The sequence below is a fragment of the Megalops cyprinoides genome, chromosome 6 (assembly GCF_013368585.1).
Source record: "Megalops cyprinoides isolate fMegCyp1 chromosome 6, fMegCyp1.pri, whole genome shotgun sequence".
Classification (NCBI taxonomy): domain Eukaryota; kingdom Metazoa; phylum Chordata; class Actinopteri; order Elopiformes; family Megalopidae; genus Megalops; species Megalops cyprinoides.
The window spans coordinates 19,719,932-19,747,804 of NC_050588.1; the positions used below are offsets into that span (position 1 = coordinate 19,719,932).

General features: G+C 41.2%; 1 protein-coding gene and 1 pseudogene across 2 annotated transcripts; one reads left to right on the top strand and one right to left on the bottom strand.

The window, feature by feature from the left end:
- Positions 1-15,540: 15,540 nt before the first annotated feature.
- Positions 15,541-17,020, bottom strand: LOC118778692 (annotated as a pseudogene).
- A 1,221-nt stretch (positions 17,021-18,241) lies between these two features.
- LOC118779391 (MRG/MORF4L-binding protein-like) lies at positions 18,242-22,225 on the top strand. Of its 2 annotated transcripts, none has more exons than XM_036531473.1 (5): positions 18,242-18,401; positions 18,902-19,023; positions 19,130-19,211; positions 19,671-19,745; positions 21,675-22,225. In XM_036531473.1, exons 1-5 carry the CDS (start codon positions 18,263-18,265, stop codon positions 21,866-21,868), a joined length of 612 nt encoding a protein of 203 aa, XP_036387366.1. In that variant the 5' UTR covers positions 18,242-18,262; the 3' UTR covers positions 21,869-22,225. The 2 variants fall into 2 exon arrangements, with proteins under 2 accessions (XP_036387366.1, XP_036387367.1); XM_036531474.1 differs by lacking the exon at positions 21,675-22,225 and adding an exon at positions 19,912-21,064.
- Positions 22,226-27,873: the final 5,648 nt, after the last annotated feature.

Consider the following 27,873-nt stretch of genomic DNA (forward strand, 5'->3'; position numbering starts at 1 on the left):
GAGTACCCCTGTAGATTAGAACACAAAGTCTCCACCTCCCTCTCTCTCTCTCTCTCTCTCTCCCTCTCTCTCTCTCTCTCTCTCTCTCTCCCCCATACTCTTCTTCTCTCTCTCTCTCTCTCTCTCTCTCTCTCTCTCTCCCTCCCTCCCTCCCTCCCTCTCCCATTCCTTCCTTGCCTCTCCTACTCTGGTTTCAGGTTTTTTATGCAAATTTCTATGAGATATGAAATATCAAATGGAGCAAATAAACAAAATAACAATACCCCTGAAAGGGCAGACTTTGTAAAATAAGTAACTTTTTTGTCGAGTTAAAATGCAAAATTGTATAATAATAATTATTACTATTATTAGTAGTAACAGAAGAAGTAGTGGCCGTAGTAGTAGCAATAGTAGCGTTATTCTTGTTAGCTGCCTCTGTGTCAGTGTATTGCGCCGCCAGTTTCAGTCAGTTTGGCACCTCTCCCAAGAGGATTGGAACTTTCTCTGTATGTGGGAGGTCAGGGAGTGTTGGGGCGGAATTGGTTTATTTTGGGAAAACAGAAAACTCTTCTCTCTGGCTCTCCATCTCTCTGTTACCTCTGTATTTTATCTCTCTCTCTCCTCTGTATCTTCTCTGTGGGGAACCTAACGAGCCAGTAACACAGGACGTACAGTATGGTCACTTATGCAGCACATATTTGTAATTGTATCAGTCTAGACTGCATTGCCTACAGTAATTAGGGATAGGCTTGGTGCCTCTCAGACACCGCTCTGTCACAGCAATTACCAAGGAATCTAGGAGCCGACACAGACAGACAAAGGGAGCAATTACTCCCAGCAGGTAATTACAGAAGAGTTCTACCCTCGGTTAGGCTGGGAATACCACAGATCTGGACAGATCTGCTGTTGAGATGAGAAAACTGAGCTAGATGGGAGAAAAAAAAAACTACAAAATCATTCCACCAGGTCATCCATGCTTCACACAGGAGTTGTACCACCATCTGCCATTTTCAGAAAACAAATTATGTCAGTACAACATTATATCAACTATAGAAGGTTATGCATTGTAATGTAATCCATAGATAAAAGATAATTTACTGCAGTGGGTTCTATGTATATTTCATGACATAGATTACACCTCAAAGGACACTGTATAAAACTACATAATAGTATATGTAACAATTCATGAACATATTCACAAGCACATAATGGCTGTCATAATCAGTTAGAGACAGTCATAGCTGTTTTTCACCACTGATATAAAATATCATAGACCTGGCAAGGTATAAAAATGTGACATGCTGCATAGTTTGTGCTTATGATAATGACTAGCTCTGAATGCTTATGAGCAATGTCACTTTGTTTTATGCAGGGTTGCTTATCTGCATACAGCTGTGTGTTAGTAAGGAATCTGCAATATTTTTACTAAAGATCAATGTGACACCTTTATAAATATCCAGTTATGAAAATATATGTTTCCATTTTCAGGTACAAGGACAAATTGGTACAAATGGCATGACTGGAGCCTTGTTTACTGAGAGGGACAGTGGCAATAGTTAATCCTAATATCCCCAAATCCCTCCAGCTTTGAATTGCATATGCAGCCATAACCACTTCCCCTCAGACCCACTGCCCCCAGCCCTGCCCCCTCAGAGGAGGGCAGTAAGGAGACCTTACCTGCACTCTTTGAAACCCCTGAGCTCCATCTATGGCCCTGTTAAATTCCACTGATTCAAAATGCATCTGCTTTACTTATTCTGGCTTCTTTGCATTTTATAATTTATCTTTACAGACATTTCCCTGACAAGGCTCTGGCTGATTACTGCGGTAAACAGAATGACAAAGTTATGCAAATTTAATCGTTTGCATAAATACGGAATATAATTGCGTGCAACTCGGTCATTACAAATTAAAACAGCACCAAAAACAGGAAACAGATGTCTTGCAAACAGCTCCATGCTCAGCACGCCAGGACAGTGAGGTCAGTGCCATAATGGATTATTGCTATTCCATAGCCAGATAAAAACAACACAAAACACAAGTCAAGAACAACAGGCAGCCGCCAGGCTTTCAGGTCAAAGGGCTGGGGGCTTTGAGTCACGGTCATGAGTGCATCTAGGGATAAAGCTGGAGACATGGGGCAAATATTAGTTGATTGAGTGAATTCTTGCAAAAAAATATTTTTGAATCACAGGGAACCTGAGAACAGTGAGATGAGAGAACTCTGGCCGACCTACCCACCCCTATCCCTGGCCGAACAAAGCCAATTTGTTCTGCTGCCGTGGGATCCTGATCATTGTTGGTAAATGACACAGCTGATTTCAAACCTGGGCCATAAGGCTCAGTTTGCGCTCAAAGAAAATGCCAACCCCCAAAAATTATTTACACACCATTGAAGACAAGTAGTGTTTACTGTGTCAGAGGGGTCAGGGACCTGGAACCATAAAAAAGAGTTAGCACTGTACAATTCATGCCTATTGAATGCAAAAAATATGACATACAGTGAATAAATGAGTTTGGTGAGATGTTACTCACTCGTGTGAAAGCTGTGGGTGTTTGGTGGCTGTATTGGACACAGTCTGGGAAACGCTTACAGACTAAGAACAGTAGTTACATAACAGTATGTTATGTTAGAGCTTAATTAAGTAGTGTGTGAGAACTAATGCAAAACTGTGGTTATTCCATATTTTGCTTGGGTGGGCATTGCTGGTAAATATCAAGTCCAACAGAATATAATGACTTCTGTGCTAAATCAGAGAGGGACCCAGTGTTCATAAGGGAAGGAAGGAGTTTTACTGGCTGCAGGGTGTGATACAATAGCCCTTGCCCTGACTGCAACCTGGAAAGCAGCAGCACTATTGTTAAGCTAAACACTACTGTCCTCTCCAGAATATTATCACACAAAAGTGTTACCTCCACCAGTGGTAAAACATTGGAAACATCATGCTAAGAATGCCAGAGGTTATCTGTGGGTGCTCAGACAAACATTGTGTTTCCACCACACACTGCAATTCATTTTAATTACTTTCTTACAGTGGGATTGGCCATGGTCAGCTGTGGCTGTGTGTACCGAGGGACCTGGAGCTATGGCAGTAAGCATGCATAGACCCAGAGACCACACCTTACAGGTACCAAATTTGTGAGGTGTAAGTGGTGACCAAAGTGACTCATGGGTGAAAAAGGTATTCAGTAACCATAATGGGAGTGGTACAACACCTGAAGTGAGGTAAAGTCCTCCTGACACACCTAGACACAATGAATAACAAACATGCCACGCCTGAGTCCAATAATTCAACTCGTTGAGTATGAATGTTGAGCAGGAATTATATTTTGCATACATTTTCCATATATTTTGCTGTGAGGCATGGCTGGAGAGAGAGCTATGACCAGCGGTTTGCACACAGTAGGTTATATTGTGTGATCAACTTACCATGCACAAGATGAATGAGTGAATCCTGTGAATACATAAATGCTAGGAAACATTACTGACACATGGCAGAGAAACGTGGTGTGGCCTTGGGCAGAAGGAAACCAAAAGTGTTTTATGTGTAAACACAGACCATGACCAATAAGCCAATAACTGTGTCAAACTGAGGAAAAACTGCTTTCAAGTTAATCAGGGAAGAATAAGAAGAAGAAAGGAAGGAAAAAGAAAAAAAGGAAAACAATACTAGTAAAACAGAAGACATCAAAAACAATTTTCAAAAAAACAAACATTGACATTTACAAGAGCAGTTTTAACTTTGAATCATCAAACCACAGACACTATCTTACGTCATGCTTTAATTGTCCTCGTTACGCTGCTTTGATTATTCTTATTGCCCTTTATTTTTATGTAGGCAAAAGCAAGACTGTTGTATAGCAGATGCTCTCATCCTGGGCAGATTACAGGGATTATAATTTTAATAGACTATTCATTTACAGAGATGTATTTGACTAAAGCAAACCTAAACCAAGGATTTAGCAGAAGCAGCACACTTAGGACATGACTCTGCAACACCTGGCCTTCAAGCTCACCATGTCACATGCTGTACATTTAGAACTGTCTATCATTTTTGACCAGCCTTCATAGGTCTAAGAATTCTTTACAAATCATTCATAATCATGTATATTCTTTAAAAAAAAATAATAACTGATGCTGTAGTTTTAGGAACTAGCTTCAATGAGTCACACGTCTGTGTGTTTGCATGCATGCTTGCATTCAAATGTGTGTGTGAGTGTGTCCAGGTTTGCACAGTGTGTTTGTGTGTATGTGTGTGTCTTTAAGCAGAAGGAACCCTCTGGTGACACATCAGCATGCTGCAGGGAGAGTTAAGCGCTGGGGGTGGTGTGGGGAAACTCATTCCCATGAAGACAGCCATCCTGCTGGTTTTTGACCATTAACACAGGCAGCCCTGCAGGCAGTGCACAAAAGCCTGGAGCTTTTTAAAGCCGCGTGCATAATATCACAACACAAATCAGAATGACATCTGCACACTCAGGTTCCACACAAATTGTCTTGTTTTTGTTCCATGCATCAACATGGAACTGCTCAAATGACTTAAGAGTTTGCATGTCTTTCTTTTGAATTAAATACTTGTAATCATGCTCTTCCTTCTTACACAAGCTGGGTTCAGCGATTTATAGACTTTGAATAATATCATTATCATTATACAGCCAAATTACAGTCTACTGGCATCCAGCTGAAAAGGAGTGCTGAAATAAAAACAATAGTAAAACTGTAATGCCTAGCAATCATCTATAGCAACAACATAGTTACATCACACTAAAGTGAATCAACAGTCAAACTATAAATCTATAAAAGCAACATTAACTTAAATCACAGCACTTGCCACAGCACCGTGGTGCCAGGCAATGATATTATATCATAATATATATAGCATAATATTACCATGCTCATAGTAATTAACAAGCTCATGAAGGAGCTACATATACACTGTATCAGTACTTGCTTCAGCATGAGTACATGGCATAGAACAGGTGTAAATTTAGGGTAATGGAGTGCTAATATTAAAAGAGGTCACCTTCAATTAAAGAAACCCGAGAATGTATGGTAAATTGCTCCATAGTGCTCTTTGAGTTGATTGTGTATGGTAGGGATTATGACACTCTTGAATCGAGGAAACATAATATATCAGCATATTAACCTCACCCAGCTAAACGTGAGGATAATAAGATAATGTTTGACCTTCGGTGGAGACATCATCCAGCTTTGGTTGAAAATGACAGACCCTTTAATTGCAATTAAAGTGTTTCGTTTGATGTGGCAGCTAGCAGGAGTGTTTGGCATTTTAAATGAACTTCCAAATGTCACAGCAGTTAGTCTGAGGCACAGTAAATGCCAGCCTAATGATATCACCGCAGTGTTTTTGAGGAAACGTTTACATTCCAGGCAAGGATCCAATTTGCATTGAAGCATCGTCCTTGCCGTTTAGAAATAAATACATCTGGTCATGAGCTAACACTGTGTGGGCATTTTCAATGTTTTTGACAGTGGGAGCCTTGTGATTCACAGAACCAAAATTAGGGCCATATATGTCCTGCTTCTGAAGAATTAAACAAAAAACATACATAAAATGTATTATTGTGATGACAATAGGTTTACTATTTCGACTGCAAACTTAAGACACAGTGTGGTTAAAGCTAATATGCCTGTGATGCCTGAGAGAAGCTTTGACGTGATGCTTCTGCAGGTGGTGTGAGGAGAGAAGAGAGGGACGGCCAACTGAAGGGTGAACGGAGGACCAGAGAGGAAGAGAGGGCAAGGTTTATTGGAGGAAGAGAAGCATGCTGCTGTGACACATCTGGCGTGATAATGACAGAAACAGCATGGCCTCTGCTCTCCCTGGCACAACCGCAATCAACACAGAGAGACGCACGCAATGAGAATGAGATACTCACAGAAACAGAGACACACAGAGAATGAGATACTCACAGAAAGAGAGACACACAGAAACAGAGACACACAGAGAATGAGATACTCACAGAAACAGAGACACACAGAGAATGAGATACTCACAGAAACAGAGACACACAGAAACAGAGACACACGGAGAATGAGACACACACAGAAACAGAGACACACGGAGAATGAGATACTCACAGAAACAGAGACACACAGAGAATGAGATACTCACAGAAACAGAGACACACAGAGAATGAGATACTCACAGAAACAGACACACAGAAAGAGAGACACACAGAGAACAAGAAAAATGCAGAAACAGACACAGTAAACAACACACACACACACACACACACAGACATAGACAGTGTTATACAGAGAGAGTCACTCACACACACACACACACACACACACACAAGCAGACACCGAGACAAGCAGTGTGTGTGTGTGGGGGGGGGGGGGGGGGGGAGACAAACAAAGTGAAAGAGACAGACTATGAGTGTGACTGAGGAGGACATTTCAGCAAGGCTCTGTGCTGCTGCCCCCGGGCTAGAAAAGTAAAAACTGAGCTCTGCCCACCCTTCCCATTCCATCATACTTATTGATGTATAATGCTGTTACATTAACACTGAGGCAGAGGGGGACTTACCAGGCAGCTGCACAAGCTTTGCATAAGACACTTGAGAGAGCCCCAGGGCTACACTGAGGCTCTCCATCAAAACATGTTTTGTATCTAGATTAAAAAAAACAGAAATACTAAAGTAAGTTAACCTGGCAGTTCCATGAATGCTGGAAAGCCTTCATCCACAGACACGCACGCAGCCTGGGATCACGGTCTCGGGTTCGGATCGCTCTCTGCGGACACATTTCCGCTTTTCACACAGCGAGCCAAACTTCCCATCACCCCTGCACTCACCGCCTTTATCGGTTCAGATGCAGTTCAGAGAAAATTGGATTTTTTTTTTTAAACATTTATGCCCTGCAAAATTGTCCTACCTTGTTAAAACGTCAGGGCAGAAGAGAAACAGAGCTAAAACCTAAATGTTTTCAGGTTGACATTTGTAACACAGCAATGTTGCAATAGTAGCACATATTAATCAGCCTCCATTATGACATCATTTTATGAAGGATTTTATGCTTGACTGTTTGATTGAGTAGATATAATTTATATATTTATGTATTCAGCTAAAGGGAAGTGGTGACCTTTAAGTTTGCCATATTGTAAAAATCATTAAAATCCTTAATTTCCTTTAAAAAAGCTTTTCAAATTCGAAACAAAAATATTGTGTCCAGGATGTTTTGAACATCTATCATATGACCCAAGTATAACACAATGCAGAACCATTGCACTACACATAAAACAGCAGGATGAAGAAAGACATACAAAACATTCATTTATCAAAAAAAAAAAAAACCACACACACACACACACACGCAAACCAGGACACAGCCTTAGTAGTCCAAACCAACTGCTCAACTCATTGCTCATCCTTCCCAGCTCATTACAGCAGCCAGCCTGTTTTAAAGTCCGTTAATTAGCTTGTTAGCCAATGGCAGGCTTCTCACTCACACACACACACACACACACACACACACACTATTTACAGTTAACCAATTTGCAATGGTTGGATGTTAGGTGAACCTTGTAATTTGCACTATGTGTGTTTGCACTAATGCCCAGTAGCCTAGCCATGGATATGGGGGGTGAAAAAATTCACAGGGATAAGAAATTCATTAAAATATGCCAACTCTCTGCCACCAACATGCTACCAGCACATGATGTACATAAAGTTCTTTTCAGTCCTCCTCTTCTGTTGCATCACCTGTATATGTGTGCTGCTTCCTCCCCTCTCTCCACCTCTTACTCGTCTCCTCCTACCTACAGGTAGGAGCTTTCCGGGCTTTCTGGGCTGTACCTGAAACTCTTCTGTCTGACCGTTGATGACCATTCTCCACGGTTGGACCCAGGGTTACATTGGCCTTTTCTGCTCCGAGCAGTCTAGGGGGAGAAGCAGGTAATGGGTCTCATAGTACTGCCCTACATCCATGCTGACCAGGTTCTTCCTGAGGGATTGGACCACAGGTCAAATCAAAGATGCCTGCAGACCTGCTCCCTGTGCAGTGCAATCATGAACATTTCAGGTCATGAATCTCCATAAAGTTATTACAGTTGTTTAGGAAATTATTTTCTTTTTGAAAGATATTGAGCTGTACACCAGTTTATCACACTGGTGCTGTGGTGCTGAGCTGTGGGGTCTGCTAGTAAAAGTCTACTACTACTCTATTGTAGGCTTCATTGGTAAAGTTTGCTTCAAGATGTTATGTTAAAGTGTTCTTGAACAATGTTATGCGAATGTTTTCTTTAACAAGGTAATGCAAACCTGCTTCCAGGCCACTAGAGACACTGTTGCTGGCTGACTGTGCCCTGAACAGTCAGTATTGGCTTTTTTATTAATAATTTACAAAGAAATCACTAATTTAAGCAATACATTTCAGTATTTGAGTACTGTAATTATTATTATTAACTATGACATTTTTATTTTATGAATAAATGTAAGTGTTTAATACAAAATGAAAAATAGTTTTTTTTAAATCCATCCAGGGGCTGGTGTTAGCCTTTACTATAAACATTTTACTGCATCTTGTTGTCATAACAACATGCCAGTGTTTTATGAATGAATATGTTGAAATCTGCCTGTGCTCTGGTCTCTAATCCAGCCATCCCACAGCGGGCAGACATGATTGGGCGGAGTCCTGCAATAGAGACTGTGGTCACGGATGGCTGGCTTCACACTGAACTCCACCCGGAAAGCACAGCTGTCAGCTGCCTCCATCAGGCATTTTCCCCCATAGGAAACTCCCTCTGTGATCCACAGGTGTTTCTCTCAGATCATCAATGGCCAGATGATGTGTGTCCTGTACTTATAACCAGAAAGTTTAAAAATGGCAAAATATGGTCAAACCTTGGTCATCCCCCCCCCCCCCCCCAGCCCAAATAAGCCTGAGATGAAAAGGAGCACAGAGCTCTGAAAAACACTACCCTCCTCCTTAAAGACAAATTTACTAACATTTAATTGTATTTAAATTAGCCAACACTTTATTAAGTATTTATTAAGCACTTATAAACTTTCACTGATGTAATCCTAAAAGAGTTAGGGAATGTTAAAAACAAGCTGCAGGGAAACCCTTGAGTACAGTAAACAGCAGAATGTCTGGATTATAGAGCCGTAGGTTTCTTTACTTTTTAGCTTCGCGAGCGCTCTGACAAGACAGGCCTCTGTTCCATGTAGATATAGACAGCTGGCAGCTGCTTCATTTTGCTTGCATGCTGTCCTGATGTGTGTGTTGACATCTCCAGCATATGGTGTTCAACACATGCTCATTTTTTCCATTTAACACATGTTTTTTGACATTGTATCTCAGTTTAATCTTGTTCATCAACACATGAATATATTCAATGGGACATGATTATGTGTGTGTGTCTGATCGTGGTGTGTGTTGTGGTGAGAGAAGGGAAAAGATGGATGAGGGAGAGGAACACAGCTCTGCTCTATGTCTCATCTTATGATTTTGTTTTAGATTTACACACAAACACACACACACGCACACACACACGCACACACACACACACACACACATATACATACACACGCATACACAGTGACCTAATTAAAATAACAGAGTTAGAGGTCCAATATGACCAGGTCTTTAAAAGATGATTTATGAAGAGAGACTTAAAGTACTTAATCTCTTTAGTCTCAGTAAAGGGAGGCTCGCAGGGGATTTGATTGAAGTTCTTCACATTTTAAAAAGGATTCATGAGGTGAACCACAGCAGCCATTTCAAACTAAGTTCTGCTGACAGAGGGCACAGGTGGAAATGAGTTCAGAGCAGGTTTCACACTGAAACTGTAAAATATTTCTTTACTCATGCATGGATATGTTCCTTGGATTTGTAGAGGAATCAGAAACCTTGCGATCATTCATTTCATCAAAGTGATAAACTGCATTCCATGCCAGATGCTGGTCCTCGAAACACTTGATGCTTTATCCAGCGTTCTGTGGTGTTTTCCTGTCATTATCTGGAGGGGAATGAAATGAGAAACTACAGCTACCCACCCAGACAAAGAAGAAATACTAAAAATCCCTGTTCTGCCATGTCAACCAATGTTTCAGGGCCCAAATGAGTCTCAGCTTCATGACACATTAACTTTGGCTGAACCTGAAACTTGTGGTGTTCTCAGAAAGCCTACATTTGATCTCTTCGAGCAGCTTTTGAAAGTCTTTTCACCCCTGTCCATTACTGCTCTGTCTTCCCAAAGTGAGGTTAAGCCAGCCTAGAGAACTTTAAGAAACATAATTAGAAAATGGTTTAACTGGTTTAACTCAAAATGTATTCAGTCACGGTTTGATATGTGTCATTTAATCAGTGTTGGGGAAGCTACTTTGAAAATGTAACCAGCTAATTTACAAGGGACTCTCCCATTGTAAATAAGTAAGCTACAGCAAAGCTATTATTTTGTAGAAAATTGCTAACTACACTACAAGCTACACAGAAGAAGGAGCTTGCTACACTGAAGTTATTTCATATAATTGAAATGTAATAAAAAGTGACACATCAGGATCAGATCATTGAGGGGACAAAAACTGCTTTATATCAACTAGATTTTCAATATTCAAGGGAAACACTCGAATCGCTGCACACAACATTAACAGGATGTCATTCAAACTCCATACATTTTAGTAAATCTGGCAAGCGTGGATCTGTCACATCTTTGTTCACCAAGGTGCTGAAAATTGTTTGTGCACTAAGTGCAGACTGCCTACGAATTACTATCTCATACAGGAGGTTGTGAGGGAGGGACACTGATAAAGGTTGAAATAAAAAAGCCGTAAATGCTGTCATAAAAGCTGTTGGAAGCTTTGGTTGAGATGCCCTCCTACTCGGCAACAGAAACAGTTAATTACAGAAAACACTACATGATTCTGAAATTAGCTTCACAACCACCCTGCTGCTGGGAAATGTAGTTAAGACAATACTTGGGCTAACTAGTCCCCAACACTAGATTTTGGTACACAGTATTTGGTATGAAGAAAAGTATTGCTTTCAGAGTATTATATCTCTGAGAATGAAAATTATCTTTCACAGTTTCTGTGAACCTCTGTAACCAAAGACGAACAACGGCAGAAATTTTGGAGAAATACCTTTCACCTGGCACTCCTTCCTGACTTTATTTGGGTTGCCTGAAGAAACACATCTATGAAGCATTTGCATTTTCATGACAGATAAACTAAAGAAGACTTGCTAGTCATGATCATATGCATCTGAGTTTAAGTCTGGATAACTCACAGGACATGGAGCAACAGCGGGCAGACAACTCCCCTGTTAGAACCAAAAGAAGCTCAGCTATTATTCCGTTGCTATAGATATGCTTTGGGCATGGCATTGATAAGGGGTAAAGGTCTACCATGAAATACCAGTCTGGATTGCCACATCAACCTTTAGTAAGCACTTTCTTCTACTCTCCCTGCACTGGCCTGGAGCACAGCCTAAGAGAGTTAGTTTGTTGACTGGAGGGAAATGACACTTTTGCCAGTGTTCTCAGTTATGCGTGACCAGACCCAACCAGGCACGGTCTCTGGAGCCAAACGGCAATGTGGTTCACATCTACAAGGCTGAATGTTCACTGCCACCAGACAACCGTGTCTGCTGTGGATTATTTATCACTCTCGCTGAATTATTTATCCTCCATGGTTATATTTGGATTGTTCAGGACACTGCTCGCGGGTCAGCAGCAGGAGAAATAACTCATGACCAAATTAAAAAAAATACAGTTTTCTTTTTTTTTTATAAACTGATTGTTTCAATTGACCGTGACAGTGGTATTTATGAAAAGGAGTGAAAAGGAGCCTGAACAGAAAGGGGTACATGCAAACCAAATGATATTTGTCTCTGTATTGGCTGACAATGTCTTGTTTAAACACACATCTTTGCGGAGTCTGCCTCTCTTCTGCCCTGAGCTAAGTTTACAAACACATTCTGCCACTACGTATGTGTATCTATGTATATACTAATAGATGAAATTAGATTAATAGATAGACACACAAACTCTACGTAACAAGGGCAACTTAAATTACTAATTTTACACAGTATCCACCTGTACTTAAAATTGGACTGGCAGCCTCACAAGCCCGTCTGCTTTTAACCTGTGCTGCCACTTTTGAAGCACAATACCAAATACTATCATTAATGGTGAAGAGCTGAACAAGAGGACACAGCTCCTCGTAAGCAGTGACTCTTTTGAGAAGCTTGCAGGTAATTGGCATAAGATGCTATGATTGTATATTGGAACGTGACCCCTTTAAAGCCTCGAGGGATTCTGCACGAGCTTTGAGCGGACGCAGGTGCTTCTGTCTTTTGAATTCTCCCTGTTGTCTTTTGGGTGTCTTTTCTCTTACGGCCTGTCAGGCTTTTGTAGGTTTTTTTATACATTTTTTATTTTATCACCTTCCTGTATTTTGGCACCAGATTTTGAGACCAGTGAAAAAGAAATTTATTTATAATTTATAATTTAAATAAAATGATATATATAATGATAAAATTTATATAAAATATAATTTATTTATAATTTAAGAAATGCTTGGAGTTACAGCACATGTTATGTATTTTTTCTGTTTGTAAATTGCAAAAATAATATTTGTAGATCATTGGTACTGTTTCATGATGGATATATGCACAAGTATAACTGTAACAGCCAGTAAAAAGTGTACAAGAGAAACTGGCTTTATTAATCAGGTTTTTAATTGGTTATTGAAGAGCTATGATATGTGATAGGCTCTGTTCAATCACTGAGCTCTCACAAAACAAACTGCTTCTTATATATACTGCATTTGTCTTTATTCTGGCTGGGTGCTGATGATGATGTAATCTCACTGCAAATACTGCATGGACCCTAACAACTGTGAGCAAGAAAGAGGAAAGTTATTTCGTACGTGCTCAGCAATGACATAAGTTGCCGATAAATCCAATGGTTTTGTTTTATTAAACCAGGAAAGACTTGCTCCTGAAGGCTGTGTTTTCTGCAGTCTATCACATTGGCTGTAATTACATGACTTATCATTTAATGATGGCCTCTGGCTTTTTCCGGCTATTTACTCGAGCGAGGAATTGACCACGTGACCCCACTGCAAATTCACTGATACTCTGTTACCGCCTGGTGGAATGTTCAGGAAACAGTGGCAAACGGAAGCTGTATTTGAATCCTTTGATGGCTTAAAGCTGGCTCCCATCCCTTTTCACAACACACAGCTAAACACCTCCTGGATAACATGAAATTACAATGGCAAAATTGTATTCAATTTTGCAAAAGATGGACACAGATCTGCACTATGAGCCAGGGGAGAGGAGGGGCACGTATGGTCTAAACCCTAACATTACCAAACTATTAAATGCTAGGGAGTACTAGGACAGTCAAAGCTGGAGTCTTTGCACTGCATGCAAAATCTCCCTGAAAAAAATAATATGATATATAATATGATAATATATAATCTATATATATAATATATAATATGACACTATACATTTGCTTAGCAGGCACTTTTGTTCAGAGGGACTTGCTGGAGTGCAAAATAGAACAGCCCGAAGGGAAATTCAAACCTCATATGTTCTGGTGACAGGCCCAGCTCCCTTTCAGCTACTGTACACTGCTTCACAGAAATCATGCACTGAGTAGTTAACAAATCACAACTTTAAAAGCATTAGACTTAAACTAACTTTTGTTTTGTATTTTGATTAGTGACTGCTTTGAGAAATAATATCACATAACAGCAAAAATGTCAGCACAGCCTTTTCTAATGCAAAGACAATAATGAGGATGAATGCTGTATCTTGAATTGCTGCAACTGGATCAAAGTCAGTAGGTAGCTAATGATGAGCAAGTGTCTTCTTATACCAGGAAAATGAAAATGATAGCAAAATGTTTAAGCTGTGTGTTGTTTTTTTTTTTTTTTTTTTGCAAACATAAACTAATGTAAAGTATAATTCTATGATCAAATTTTAAAAGTATAGTACAGGTCCATGTACTTATGGACTTATACTTAACAGAAACATTAATAAGCTATCTTTATATTGGATGATTGGAGTTCCTGATTGAGGAAATAGCTGGAAGAGTAAATAGTTGGAACAGGACTGCTCCCTAGTGGTTAATTTCACACAACACACCAGATAAAGGTGGCAAACAGAAAGAAGAACAAGTGCACAACCTTTGGTGAAATCCTGACACTACCATTTGTTAAGGATAATACATTCACCTGAACAGAACAATCGTAACATTCACAGATTTCGCTGACATCCAGTCTTTGATGAGGAGCATTTCACGGGCATGTGCGTTGTTCACTGGCTAGGTGCTAGAGGAAGCTGGTGGTGGCGGAGGAGGTGTGGCCTGACCCAAGCACACAGGCCCACACACACGTGCATGCACGCTCACAAAGACCCACATACGAACACGCACATGGATAACAGAGCGAGTGCATGGACAGCAATCATAATTCATTCACCCACATACACTGTAGCTCAGAACACACCCCCCATCCCCCAAGGAGGGGGATGGTAAGAGATAATGGACAAGCTGCAGTATAAATTACAGGTAATAAGTGGCAGGAGACTGGTGACTGGGTGTAAAGGATATATCACATGTTACAGGACCAAAAGGACATGTAACGGGGAAAGGGGATAGATGTCAAGGACAGGTGACAGGTGTAACAGGTGTAACAGGTGTAACAGGTGATAAGGGCCAGGTACTCACCCGGCAATGAGTACTTGGAGAAGCTCTCCACACACATGGACTTTCCAGGGACCGTGTCCACAATGGCAGCATCGCCAGACTTAAGGGTCTTGGGGTTGTCCTCCAGTTTCTGCCCAGAGTGGCGGTCGATCTTCACTTTCAGCTCGGCAAACTTGCAGGCAATGTGGGTGGTGTGGCAGTCGATGACGGGCAAGTAACTTACACTGATCTGACCTGAGTGGTTCAGGATGATCACCTGAGAGACTGAGAGTGGCTAACCAAAGTGTGTCCCACTGCAGTGCTTTCACATTGCATAGATATTCTCCTGACCAGAGCCATGAATTCTGCAGCCTCCTGGGGGAGACCTGCTGTCCTTCCTGAAGGATGTCATTCACAGACGTTGAAGCCCATGAAGTCACCAGGCAAGGCCTCGTTCATTGCTTCCTGTTGCATCTCCACTGACTTCACCTCTGTGGTGCTCATGGGTGCAAATGTCACTTCCATGCCAGGTCACAGGACCCCCGTCTCCACCCGCCCCACTGGCATGTTTCCAATGCCTGCCAGAGGTGAATGACACATGCATCATGCTTTGATTTAAAACTTTAAACTTATTTCTATAATCTATCTATTTTTATCATATTAATCTGAGTATCTGTTCATCATCGTTAAAGTGTAAGTAGTTTTGTATAACACTAACACAATTGTGCAGCAGCAAGAAATGCCCCTGGAGAAGGAATGATTCAAAATTCAAATGGTGGATCCACATCTCTTATTTACTGGGAAAATGAGCAAAGACACTCACGGATGGGATAAGGAGGAGTGAAGAGGTTGGAGGGTGAAACTGGAAGTGATAGTACCAGGAGCGGCTGGGGACTCACTTTGGGGATGGCTCTAGCATGTTGTTGCCATGCCAACCAGAGATGGGCACGAAGGGCACAGAGAAGGGGTTGTAGCCAATCTTCTTAAAGTAGGCTCTGACCTCCTTCACAATCTCGTCAAAGTGCTTCTCGCTGTAGGGTGGCTCTATGGAGTCCACCTTGTTGACACCCACAATGAGCTGCTTGACACCCAGTGTGTAGGTCTGGAGGGCATGCTTCTGCCTGTTCTTTGAGATGCCCGCCTCGTAATCCCCCATCCCAGCCACTACAATCAGTACTGCGCAGTCTGCCTAGACAGAGGTAATACACATTAACACATGCATGCACAGACATCTGCTAAACCAGTCTATGCTGAATATTTGTGGGTTAGAATGACTGAGTTGTTCAAAACTGGAAGTATTTCTGTAACCGATAATATGTGTGTGTGAGTGTGTGTGTGTGTGTGTGTGTGTGTGTGTGCAAACATTTTGCTCTAAATGCATGACAGGAACAGAGCCTCATGACTGCATGACCTACTTTACTTGCACTCCCAGCTATTGGTGGCCCATGAGAAACAAATACAGGAGGCAGAACACTTACTTTTAAACTCATAATGGTCTGCAACTCCACCTGTCTTTGATTTTTACGAATAACAAGCCACAAGCGTGTAGCATAGTGGTAATGAGCAGGACTCATAACTGAATGGTTGCCGGTTTGATTCCCCGCTACGGCACTGCTGTTGTACCTTTGGGCAAGGTACCTTGGGGTTACACGATATAGGTTTGCTCATGACAAAAACTGGAGATTTTTTGCTATAAATGAAATGAAATGGAACCACAAACCACACTGAGTTGACCTGGTTTTCATATGTTCAAAAATAAAAATGTTGTTGAACATTGCAGACTTCTCATTCTTTGATTTTCACCTCCAGTGAAGAAATCTAGTTACTGCACCCCTTTGGTATGATTGAAAGAACTAATGAATGGTGAATAATAAATAAACACAGGATGGTGTAAAGAAAACACTTAATATGCTCCATTTACACACACAATTTCCCCCTTTACAAGTGCTTATGTCTATCACACCTGTGAGGTCCCTATGAGCATGTTCTTGATGAAGTCTCTGTAGCTGGGGTTATCAATGATGGTGATATAATACTTGCTGGTCCCGAACTTCCAGAGGGAGAAGTTGATAGTGATACTCTCACTCTGCCTTCAGCTTGTCCAGCATTCAGGCATACTTAAAGGACCCCTTCCCCATCCTGACAAGATAAAACAGCAGATTGCAGAACCCTGTGTCTGTCAAATAAATAAATGCTAATAAAGCCTGGTGGCCCACAGATGAGCCCTTCACCTCTGCTGCCTCCTTCTCAGACTTTTCAATGGTCCTCTTGTTGATGCCTTCACACTTGTAGATCAAGTGCCCGGTAGTGGTGGACTTGCCCAAGTCCACATGCCCCATGGCCACGATGTTGATGTGGATTTTCTCCTTCCCCATTCTAAGGTGCCCATGGTGGGTATGGTGTCAAAGCACTGCGGAATACCAAAAGAGAGGCTATTCTTTGAAAACATGGATGGGTCGTATCACAACATGAAGATGGAGACAAACACTTGGCATTGCATACCATATAGTCTTTGAATGTAATTAATGCTCAACTCCATTGATACCAGTTTTAGTCTTGAGAGGGCAGGGGTATTCCTTCTCCCTGATGGAAGAGCATTCCATGTTTTTATTAAACACGTTTGCCAAATGTACAGGAGAGCAGCCTCTTACGTGTATTTTATTTACAAGCCAGTAGTTGGATAGGGAACTAGTTTTAACCAGAGGGCTGCAGGTCCAAACTTCAGGTGGTCTACCATTGTATTACCTTTGAATATGTTACTTATCCTGAATCCCAAAAAATCTATCTGAATAATTAGACAGCATGTGAGCTATGTTTTGTGTATAATCTGAGATAACAAGATCAATATCTTGATCAGATTTAGTAGAATTTTCTTTTTACAGCACAAGATGACCAAATGTTAACCTGCAGACAAATCATTCATATATTGCCAATGTAAGTGCTCAGAATGAACCTTTTGTGACAGTAATTCATCTGTCTGAAATCTCACCTAATGCTCCACCTTACTTAGAAATTGTTTATTAGATAGAATGATAACAAAAAGACAAAAACAAACATATGTTAACACATGTCTAAAGAATACTATTATACTTTAAAAGTTTCAGAATTACAATGGCCAAAGAATCAAAGTATCACTTTGAAAACAACACGTGAATATAAGACAGAATGGAACATGGCAACTGCACATCAAGGTCAAGCATATATGTCCCATCCTGTGTTTTCTGCCATAGACCTACCTCAGGATGCCTACGTTAATTACTACTACTTCTCATTGCCCTTGTAAAATAGGACCACGTGGCGGTCGTAGACAGTTATGCGCTGGCTTGTGACTAGCTATACCCTGTCCTTGGCCAGAGGGAAATATATTGGAGCATTACTGGATTCAAAGAGAGAGGGTGTGGAGCATTTTCTGAAATATTATTTTAATTTACCTTGTATGAATTTGCCTCCTACAGTCGGTCTGGTACTGTATATGTTATTCCCCCGCAGGATATCACAGCGCACTGCTTGTTGTTTTGACTGTAGATGGGGGGCGTAGTTTTACCATCTCTGTATTTTTACCATTTCTGTTTCTTTTCCTCGGGCTCTTCCTGAGTTTAGAACCAGTCTGCAGAGTCATGGGGGAAGCCGGAGCGTCTCCTACACCCGAGGAGAAACAGGCAGATTCGGAGGTTAACACGGCTGAAGAGTCGGTCTCATGGAGTCAGGAGGTCGAAGTGTGCCTTTTTCATGCCATGCTCGGACACAAGCCAGTAGGTAAGATTCTGGAGGACTGCAATGTGCAGGGCGTCGTATTTTTACTGTAAACCCAGGCCCACGGACAGCCAAAAGTAGCACACGTGTTAGCTTATAAGGGCTAAAGCATTTGATTGCTGGATATCAACCGCTAGCCTCACTGCGTACATGCAAGGAATCGCTTTGTCATGTAATATTTAACTGGAACAGCTAGCTAGACAAGATAGCCGTGGGTGCTTGCCATCATGAAACCATGGGAACCTAGATAGAATACATGCATTCGTTCGCTATCATAAATAGTAGTAATAATAGTAATAAAAATAAATCAGGACGGATCCAGAATGTTAACACATTAGTGTAAACACAACGTTACATGAACCCTCTCCGTCCTATCAGGCTAACTGATGTTAGCTAAAATTTGAAGCCTGCAGAAACCTTTAGCTAGCAATGTTATACATTTTGGGATGCCCGTACTATTAGTAGATGGCTAACTAACATATACATGTTCTTTGCTGTTTTAGGCGTTAATCGCCATTTTCACATGATATGCATTCGAGATAAATTCAGCCAAAATATTGGAAGACAAGTGTCCTCAAAAGTAATCTGGGATCACCTCACCACCATGTACGACATGCAAGCTCTGGTATGTTAGCTAGCAACCTGCCTTTCTGTTTCTTTGAATGTGATTTTGGTATTCGCAACGAATAAATTATAAATCAAAAGATGACAGTGCTTCTTGTTTACTGCAGCATGAATCTGAAATATTGCCTTTCCCGAACTCCGAAAAGGCTTTTGTTCTGCCAGAAGAAATAATTCAAGAAGTGAAAGAAGGTAATCTTCCATCATCTTAATTTACGCAGTACGTGAACGTCCGCACGTACGCGTCATTTACGGCACTGAATTCCTTGGCAGGTGCTTGTATCCAGGGTGGTTCGTATTGTGGGGGGTGTTGAAATGCAGAAGTCGCTTATCTCACATATTCTTTCGGTAAATTGTTTAGGCCTAGTATTTTTTGTGCTGGAGAATTTGTGGTAACAGTCAGTCAAGTGTGCAGTAGTGAGCTGTCCTGTCTGTGATTCTGAACCTTCCGAAACTCTGCACCTTAAGATACAGACTGTAGTATTGGAACTGCATCTTCACCTAGATGGCCAAGGTGCCCACCCCATTCCACTCCTTGCCGGGTGTGTTTGAACAGGAGGGTGATGAGGGATTCTTTTCCTTGCCATTTTTAGAGAGCCGGTTCTCTTTCAAACAGTGGAATTTTTTCCTTTGTCTTTCTCACTTTGATAGGGAAACTGGGGCTGGACGAGGACTCAAAAGAGGGAATCAAGGAGGAGGGAGACTTGTCCACGTCACATGAAGAAGGTTCTCTCCTCATACATTTTTTTTCTGATTCATTTCACTGTATATCCTTGTGTCTCTTTTGTGGAGTGATTTTGCTGGCTGTACCATGGCAGTTCTTCTTCACAGCCTCCTGGCAGAGATGTCACCAGCGTCCCTCACCATGGTCATTTATGTCTCACTTTCTAAGGTCAGGGTTCCAGTTTGGCTGGCCAGGAATTTGAGAGGTACAGACAGAAGAGCTCTTTCACTGTCCAGTGCTCCAACATGACCCCAGTAGAGACCAGCTCATGAGCAGTGACCTTTGTGTGAGATGGCAGAGTGCACACATGGTGCATTATGCGTGGTGCATCATTTTTCCTCTTTTTCTAACCAGGACTGTTAACATTGTGGGTTTTTTCCCTCTATTCGCTGCAGTGGAATTTGAAAATGAAAAGCATTTTGTGTGGACTCACAATGGTATTACCTGTGTAAGAACATTACTCTGTGGTGTCTACCTCAGGTGACCTGTTTTCACCCAGTGGACGAGTATTTTAAACAAATGGGTGTGGGTCAGTATGAAAAGGATACAAAGCAGTCTTGTTCTTTTTTTGTTGTACGTTTTTTTTATGGAATGACTCATGTTGCTCTTCTCATTTTTCCCCTTTTACATGAATTTAAAGAGGTGGTGTGCAACCAGAAGAATTGGCACACATTTTATTTAACAGATGCTTCTTCTGTTACACAGGGTTGGTTAGTAACTGAAAGCCCATTTGTGCTTGCAGCTGCAATCACTCCCTCTGCTACATTTCCCCAGCTCTGTATGGGATCTAATCCCCTCTCCTTAGGCAAGGGTAGCTGTGGTTTAAGAAACTGGGTTTGTATCCAGTAGGTTACAGGTTTGGTCATCTGTCAGGTCACTGCTTTCATACCCCTGAATACGGTACAGTACCACTGCTGCATCAGTAATTATCCTATTGTGTAAGTGGATGTATAAAACTTAGCTGTGCATGTCACCCTGGATGAAGGCACCTGCTAAGGAAAGGAATAATGTAATTGATTACATTAGACACTGGTTTTGTATGGAAAATAAAAATCGTCAAAATCCGGCCCCTTCTGTGCTGTCTGTATCAGGTTATTAACCTCTAAAGCTTGTGACCATCTTGCATCTGGGGGATGTTTCCCAGGGCCTGGTTGTATTCAGTCCTGCGGCTGAATCACAACAGTAGACTAAGGAGACTAAGTGGAAACTGCTGCGGCATCATATGACTGTAGAAGGTGTCAAAATCAAGGCTATATGACTTTGTATATAATTCTACACTGGTGGCCGGCTGCCCAACCCTTTCTGTCTAGCTTGTGCACTGTGCACTACAAAATTTGCTAACATATGTTTTCATTCTTTAGTGGACTTTGCTGATGCTGGGCAGCTTTTGGGTTAAATCCATGTTATCTTTGACCTCAACAAAATCTCTGATGTCCCTTTTTATTAGTTGCCGACTGGCTGCATCTAGCTGGTTTTGCTGTATCTACCTAACTAGCTATTCATGTGATGTCATCACAGTTGTCCATTTGGTCTCTTCTGCTACTGCAGTTGTTCTTGACTTGTGACCTAGCAAGTGACCGAGGTGAGAAAGAGCACAGCCAGAGAAAGAGAAATTTTTAAGGTGAGGTCATTTTAGGCTGCCTTGCCTAAAAAAGCTAAATTGTAGTTATGAAACATTTACCCTGTGCAGAAACAATGAATGTAATGGGCTGAGAACCACCGGCCAAGGAAGTGACAGAGAAATAACTCTGTAATCGATATATGGATTAAAGAGTCCAAAGTTTCTTGCATCTTCTGTGATATTTCTTCTGCTTTTTTGTGACTGAATAGGGATCATGCTGAAATGAGGAGAAGGTGGCTCCCTGTGGAGCACTGTCCATTTTGGAAATCTTTGGTGATTTCACATGTTAACATTCCCAACACCCTTGCAGGCAGCAGCTCCTCGGTGAAGACCGCTGGAAAACCCGCTGTCAAAGACAAAGAGAAGGAACGAGAGAGGGGCTCAGGTGAGAACTCTGTGAAAGAAGCGTCGGACAAGAGGAAGAGGAACCGCATCACTGACAAAGTGCTCGGCCACAACAGCAACCCCTCGAGCCCAGGTGGTTCCAAGCGTCGCCGGACATAGTCAGCAGAGGGGTGTCCATGAGCTGACCCTCATTGCCAGATGGGCCTGGACACCATACTGAATGGAATTCTGAGACCTGCAGGGGTACAGAGGAGCAGTGAAGGATCATGGGGGGGAAAAGAGGTTTCCACCATTCAGAATGTGGACAGGTTTTTTTTGTGAAGATGTTTGTAGAGCAAAAAAAAAAAAGTTCCATTCAGAGTAGGTTCAGGGTTGTCCTCTCACTCTTGCTGTAGAAACTGCTGTGTCACTTCCAATAGCTGAGTTGATTAGCAGCCTGGTAGGGTTTAGTTAACCACCAAGCCCCAGACAGTAAGGGTGACATCATACTCTAAGCATCTAGCTTAGAAAACTGGTGGCCTGCACTCTTCCTTGTTGTGATGTCACTGAAGGGATGTGAATTATAATTATAACTCTGTAGGATAATTGAAAACCCTGTAGTGAACTGGGTCAGCTTGTCCATTGCAGGTCAGAGCTGCTCTTGGATCATAACAGGGTAGTGAGTCTCTAGTCCTGATCCATGCTCTGCCAGTGGTTGTCACCAAAAAGATGTGTTGGTGTTTTTTTCTTTTTTGGAAGCTGGATTGATGTTTGGTAAGAATCCTGCTTTGTGGTAAGCGCGTGTGCACACATTAAACTGATGCCTTTAACAGAAACTAGGAAAGGGAAAGGGTAAATCCAGTGTTTCCTGGTTCCTCTGGTAATGTATTTAGCTAAATTGACCTATATCTGCTTCCTGGAGAAATACCACAGGTGGGAAATATAACTTTTCTGTGCCCACATTTCTTTGCAGTGGTGTGCCTTCCTTGAAGTGCTTTTTAACTGTAGGTGTTGATCTGTTAACATTTACCCATGTATACTTTTTGGCCTAGGTATGGTCTGTGTGTGAAGGTCATCTTCCTACAGCAGCAGCTCCTAGACTCATCTCGGGGGGAATTCATTGAAAAATCCTGACCATTCCACTTTTACCAGACTAAGCATGACAAAGGAACACTCTAAGAGAGATATTATCTGTAGCTTTCAGGAAGCAAGCATATAAAGCACTCTTATGCCTGCCATTCCATTAAGTGTAAGTCCCTAGTCGACTGCACAGAGCTGGGGTCCAGTTAATACCCATATGTCCAGTTTTTTCCATTTTTGTTTTTGCTGTATTCCAGGTCTGTTTCATAGTGGATTAGTTGCATTTGATTGTGGTACCATTGGAGAGAATTCTGTATGGATACCTGTTCTGTTCTATCACTTGGTTCCATGTGTCTCACTTCTATAGACTGAGAAATGACTGCAGGGTGGATGTACCCTCAGAAGTAAATGCTGGCATTTTCTGTTTTGTTTTTTATTAGTGGCTGTCTGATGACACGCTCTGAATTTTTAGTTCTTTTTAATTTATTCAGGATGTGAGATGCTATTTTTAATTATTAAATTGTATTTTTAGATGAATGTGTGAGTCCTTTGTTTTCAGACCTAACCACAGCCATTTTTTGCTGTGTGTCTTTCACAGTTAACAAACAATAATTGGAGTAACAGCATTACAACCCATATATCATCTAAAATTTTTCCCAATGAAAGTGATCATGTGAGCACTATGGTGGAATTCAGCCCCCAAAGCTGGTACTAAAATGGTTAATCCCTTGGGCTGCAAGTGGGGAGTGCAGCATTTAAAAACACTGCAATCCTGCTTCTTTTACCATAAATAGCTATATGAATAGCTATAACTCACAGAACATTTACTGGTCTTTTGTCTTCAGTGTATGTGTAATTGTTCCTGAATTCCTTTGTAGGCTACTTAATTCTGGTTCTGGAAGGCTGAAATTTCTTTAAAACAGGAGTGCCTAAGGTGAGTAGCAGTGAAAATTAGCTGAGATCACTGCAATAATTATCTGGACCCACTGTTTGCTGTTGCCCCCAGTCACAAGGCAAAAGCACTGTATAAATATATGTATGTTTTTTGTTTGTTTTTCTGACCAGGTTAGATAGCTAGCTGACTTCCTGAGCTGTCAGACATCTGCCATATAAAAGTGTTTAATAATTTCTGAAGAGAATGTACTGGTAAGTGAGGCTAAGGGTGAGACTTAAACCATCATGTGCCCAAAGAGACCCTGAAAAAAACTAGAAAAGTCAGGGGACCATTTCTCATTGTGAAACAGAGGTACTTAAGTTTCTCAAGGTTTAGTTTGTGTGCCATCCTGTACTAATAATTTAGTCCAGTCATTTTTCACATATCTTGTACAATGTACATTTTTTCTGCCACATATTTTGAGAAATGTACAGGTGTATAAATGTATACTGTGATAAAGAATTGGGTCCATCTGAACCAGGAAGGGGTTGGAATAACAATCATACTTCAGGAACTAATATTAAGCAAGAGCTCAGAGTAACATTTAGTAAAGTGTGGTATGAATGACAAAGTGTCAGAGACTGTGGTCATACAGTGCTGGCCAAAAGTATTGGCACCCCTGCAATTCTGTCAGATAATGCTCAATTTCTCCCAGAAAATTATTGCAATTACAAATGTTTTGGTAGTAATATCTTCATTTATTTTGCTTGCAATGAAAAAACACAAAAGACAATGAAAAAAAAATTAAATCAATTATCATTTTACACAAAACTCCAAAAATGGACCGGACAAAAGTATTGGCACCCTCAGCCTAATACTTGGTAGCACAACCTTTGGACAAAATAACTGCGAACAACCGCTTCCGGTATCCATCAATGAGTTTCTTACAATGCTCTGCTGGAATTTTAGACCATTCTTCTTTGGCAAACTGCTCCAGCTCCCTGAGATTTGAAGGGTGCCTTCTCCAAACTGCCATTTTCAGATCTCTCCACAAGTGTTCTATGGGATTCAGGTCTGGACTCATTGCTGGCCACTTTAGAAGTCTCCAGTGCTTTCCCTCAAACCATTTTCTAGTGCTTTTTGAAGTGTGCTTTGGGTCATTGTCCTGCTGGAAGACCCATGACCTCTGAGGGAGACCCAGCTTTCTCACACTGGGCCCTACATTACGCTGCAAAATTTGTTGGTAGTCTTCAGACTTCATAATGCCATGCACACGGTCAAGCAGTCCAGTGCCAGAGGCAGCAAAGCAACCCCAAAACATCAGGGAACCTCCGCCATGTTTGACTGTGGGGACCGTGTTCTTTTCTTTGAAGGCCTCGTTTTTTTTCCTGTAAACTCTATGTTGATGCCTTTTCCCAAAAAGCTCTACTTTTGTCTCATCTGACCAGAGAACATTCTTCCAAAATGTTTTTGGCTTTCTCAGGTAAGTTTTAGCAAACTCCAGCCTGGCTTTTTTATGTCTCTGGGTCAGAAGTGGAGTCTTCCTGGGTATCCTACCATAGAGTCCCTTTTCATTCAGACACCGACGGATAGTACGGGTTGACACTGTTGTACCCTCGGACTGCAGGACAGCTTGAACTTGTCTGGATGTTAGTCGAGGTTCTTTATCCACCATCCGCACAATCTTTCGTTGAAATCTCTCGTCAATTTTTCTTTTCCGTCCACATCTAGGGAGGTTAGCCACAGTGCCATGGGCTTTAAACCTATTGATGACACTGCGCACGGTAGACACAGGAACATTCAGGTCTTTGGAGATGGACTTGTAGCCTTGAGATTGCCCATGCTTCCTCACAATTTTGCTTCTCAAGTCCTCAGACAGTTCTTTGGTCTTCTTTCTTTTCTCCATACTCAATGTGGTACACACAAGGACACAGGACAGAGGTTGAGTCAACTTTAATCCATTTTAACTGGCTGCAAGTGTGATTTAGTGATTGCCACCACCTGTTATGTGTCACAGGTAAGTAACAGGTGCTGTTAATTACACAAATTAGAGAAGCATCACATGATTTTTCAAAGGGTGCCAATACTTTTGTCCGGCCCATTTTTGGAGTTTTGTGTAAATTGATACTTGATTTGACTTTTTTTTCTTTCTCTTTTGTGTTTTTTTATTGCAAGCAAAATAAATGAAGATATTACTACCAAAACATTTGTAATTGCAATCATTTTCTGGGAGAAATTGAGCATTATCTGACAGAATTGCAGGGGTGCCAATACTTTTGGCCAGCACTGTACATAATTATCAGTCTTTAAGTACATGGTACTGGATGGTCTACTCAGAATTTATTATGGAAAAATGAATGCTTACTTCCAGGCAATACCCACCATGGTGTTCCTCTCCATTTTGGAAAAAAAAAATGTTGAAGACAGTTATGGCACTAAAACAACAGCCTTTGGGCCGGTTACAAAGCACAGACCATCAGATGTGCCTTTAAAATTCGTGCAACTCTCAATTTGAAATTTGGTAGTTATGTGTTTACTTGTAGCTGACTGTAGGTTTGTTCATGTGTTTTCTACATTCATATACACTAGGTGGCGTGAGAGCATTAAAAGTCAGGACCCAGTTTAAAACTACTAACTTTGTCCTTAACTTCGAGCAACGAAAGTGTGCTTTTTTACATACATTTTCCACCAGTACCCATGACCACCGAACCCACAGGAATGTAGGTAAGGAAGTAATGCTAACAATTACTCTTCCGCAAACTGATAATGGAAAATGTATCTTTTGTTATTCTGAAGATACAAAACTTATCTGGAAAACGTTGCCTTAGTAACAATAAATATTAATGACACTACATGGTAACAAATAAAATGGGGGTAATTATTAACGTGGTGATCAGACCAACACGGTTGTGTCAGCTGGTTCGGGTTCGAGACTAATAAACAGGATTCTTCAAAAAGTGAGCGAACACTCCCTTATCTCATCCGTATTTCCGAATTATTCCAAGAAAACCAAGTACAATAAGCATTTAACAAAGACGTTATACGTTGTCATTGTACGCCACTTCCACGGGTCACCTAATTTATTCATTTTTTTCCTTTTTAATTATTCATTTAACAGACGTCCTCACAAAGTTACCAAGCAATGAAAAACGTGTTAGGCAGCACCGCTCAGCAAATACTGTTAAAGGTTGGAAGCTTACAACAACATTAACAACTACCCCTTTCTGGAATCCCCTATATTAAAAGCATCGCGCAGCCTATTGGAAAGACCCGAAAATCTTAATTTATTTTTATCTATACTGACAAGAAAAAAAGCAGAGTGAGTTAAAAAAAAAACAGGCTGCTGGATTTTAACTGCTGCACAAATATTTAGAGAGTAACCGAATAATTTCCCTCAGGGAGAAGCTGAAGTTTTTTTCTCTCTGGCAACGCAATAGTTAACTCCGCTCTGCAGTTCTAAGTAATGGCAATTCGCTGCGTGATTTATTTTATCTCCCTGGTGCAATGTTTTCCCCATTCCCCTGCAGCGCGATGCACACAGCTGCGGAGTTAACGTTCAAGCAGAGCCAGTGTGTGATTCTGTTTGTGTGATAGCTTTGTGCCAAGGGCAGCGAAGGGCAGGCGGGCCCAGACTGAGCGGCGCCTCTCCACACCTGGAGAAGTTCAGGTTAAATAGCTCCACATTCCTTAGCGCACAGCTGACTGAAACATTAACAAACAGTAATCCGTGAGCCAGGCCACAGATGGGCTGGGATCGCAGCCAAGAACCAAGACTGTGTGTGTGAGACAGAGAGAGAGGGAGAGAGGGAGGGAGTGAGAGAGGGAGAGAGTGGAGTGTAACTGTATTTTATCTAAATACTATCATTTAAAATACTGTATGTGCATATTTGACACTACTCTTTTTCAAGATATTTTACACAGTAACTCTTTTAATTTTATGTTTTAAAAATGCAACTCATGTTTATCCATACATGAGATCACCTGAATTCTTAACATATTGGCTCATGCTTAAAAAAAAAGGTTTAAGGACAATGGGGTGCAACATAGCTCTGTGAACTATAACTGTACTGGGGAAAACTTCATATTCTCTGGTGTAAATGATTCTCAGCACTATTATCCCACATTCAAGGAAATTAATACCCAAGAGTTGGTTTTTTAATTCAGCTCAGAGCTGTTGTGCTCTGAATCAATGTACATGATTTGAATTAGTAAAATGAAATACAGAACTGTA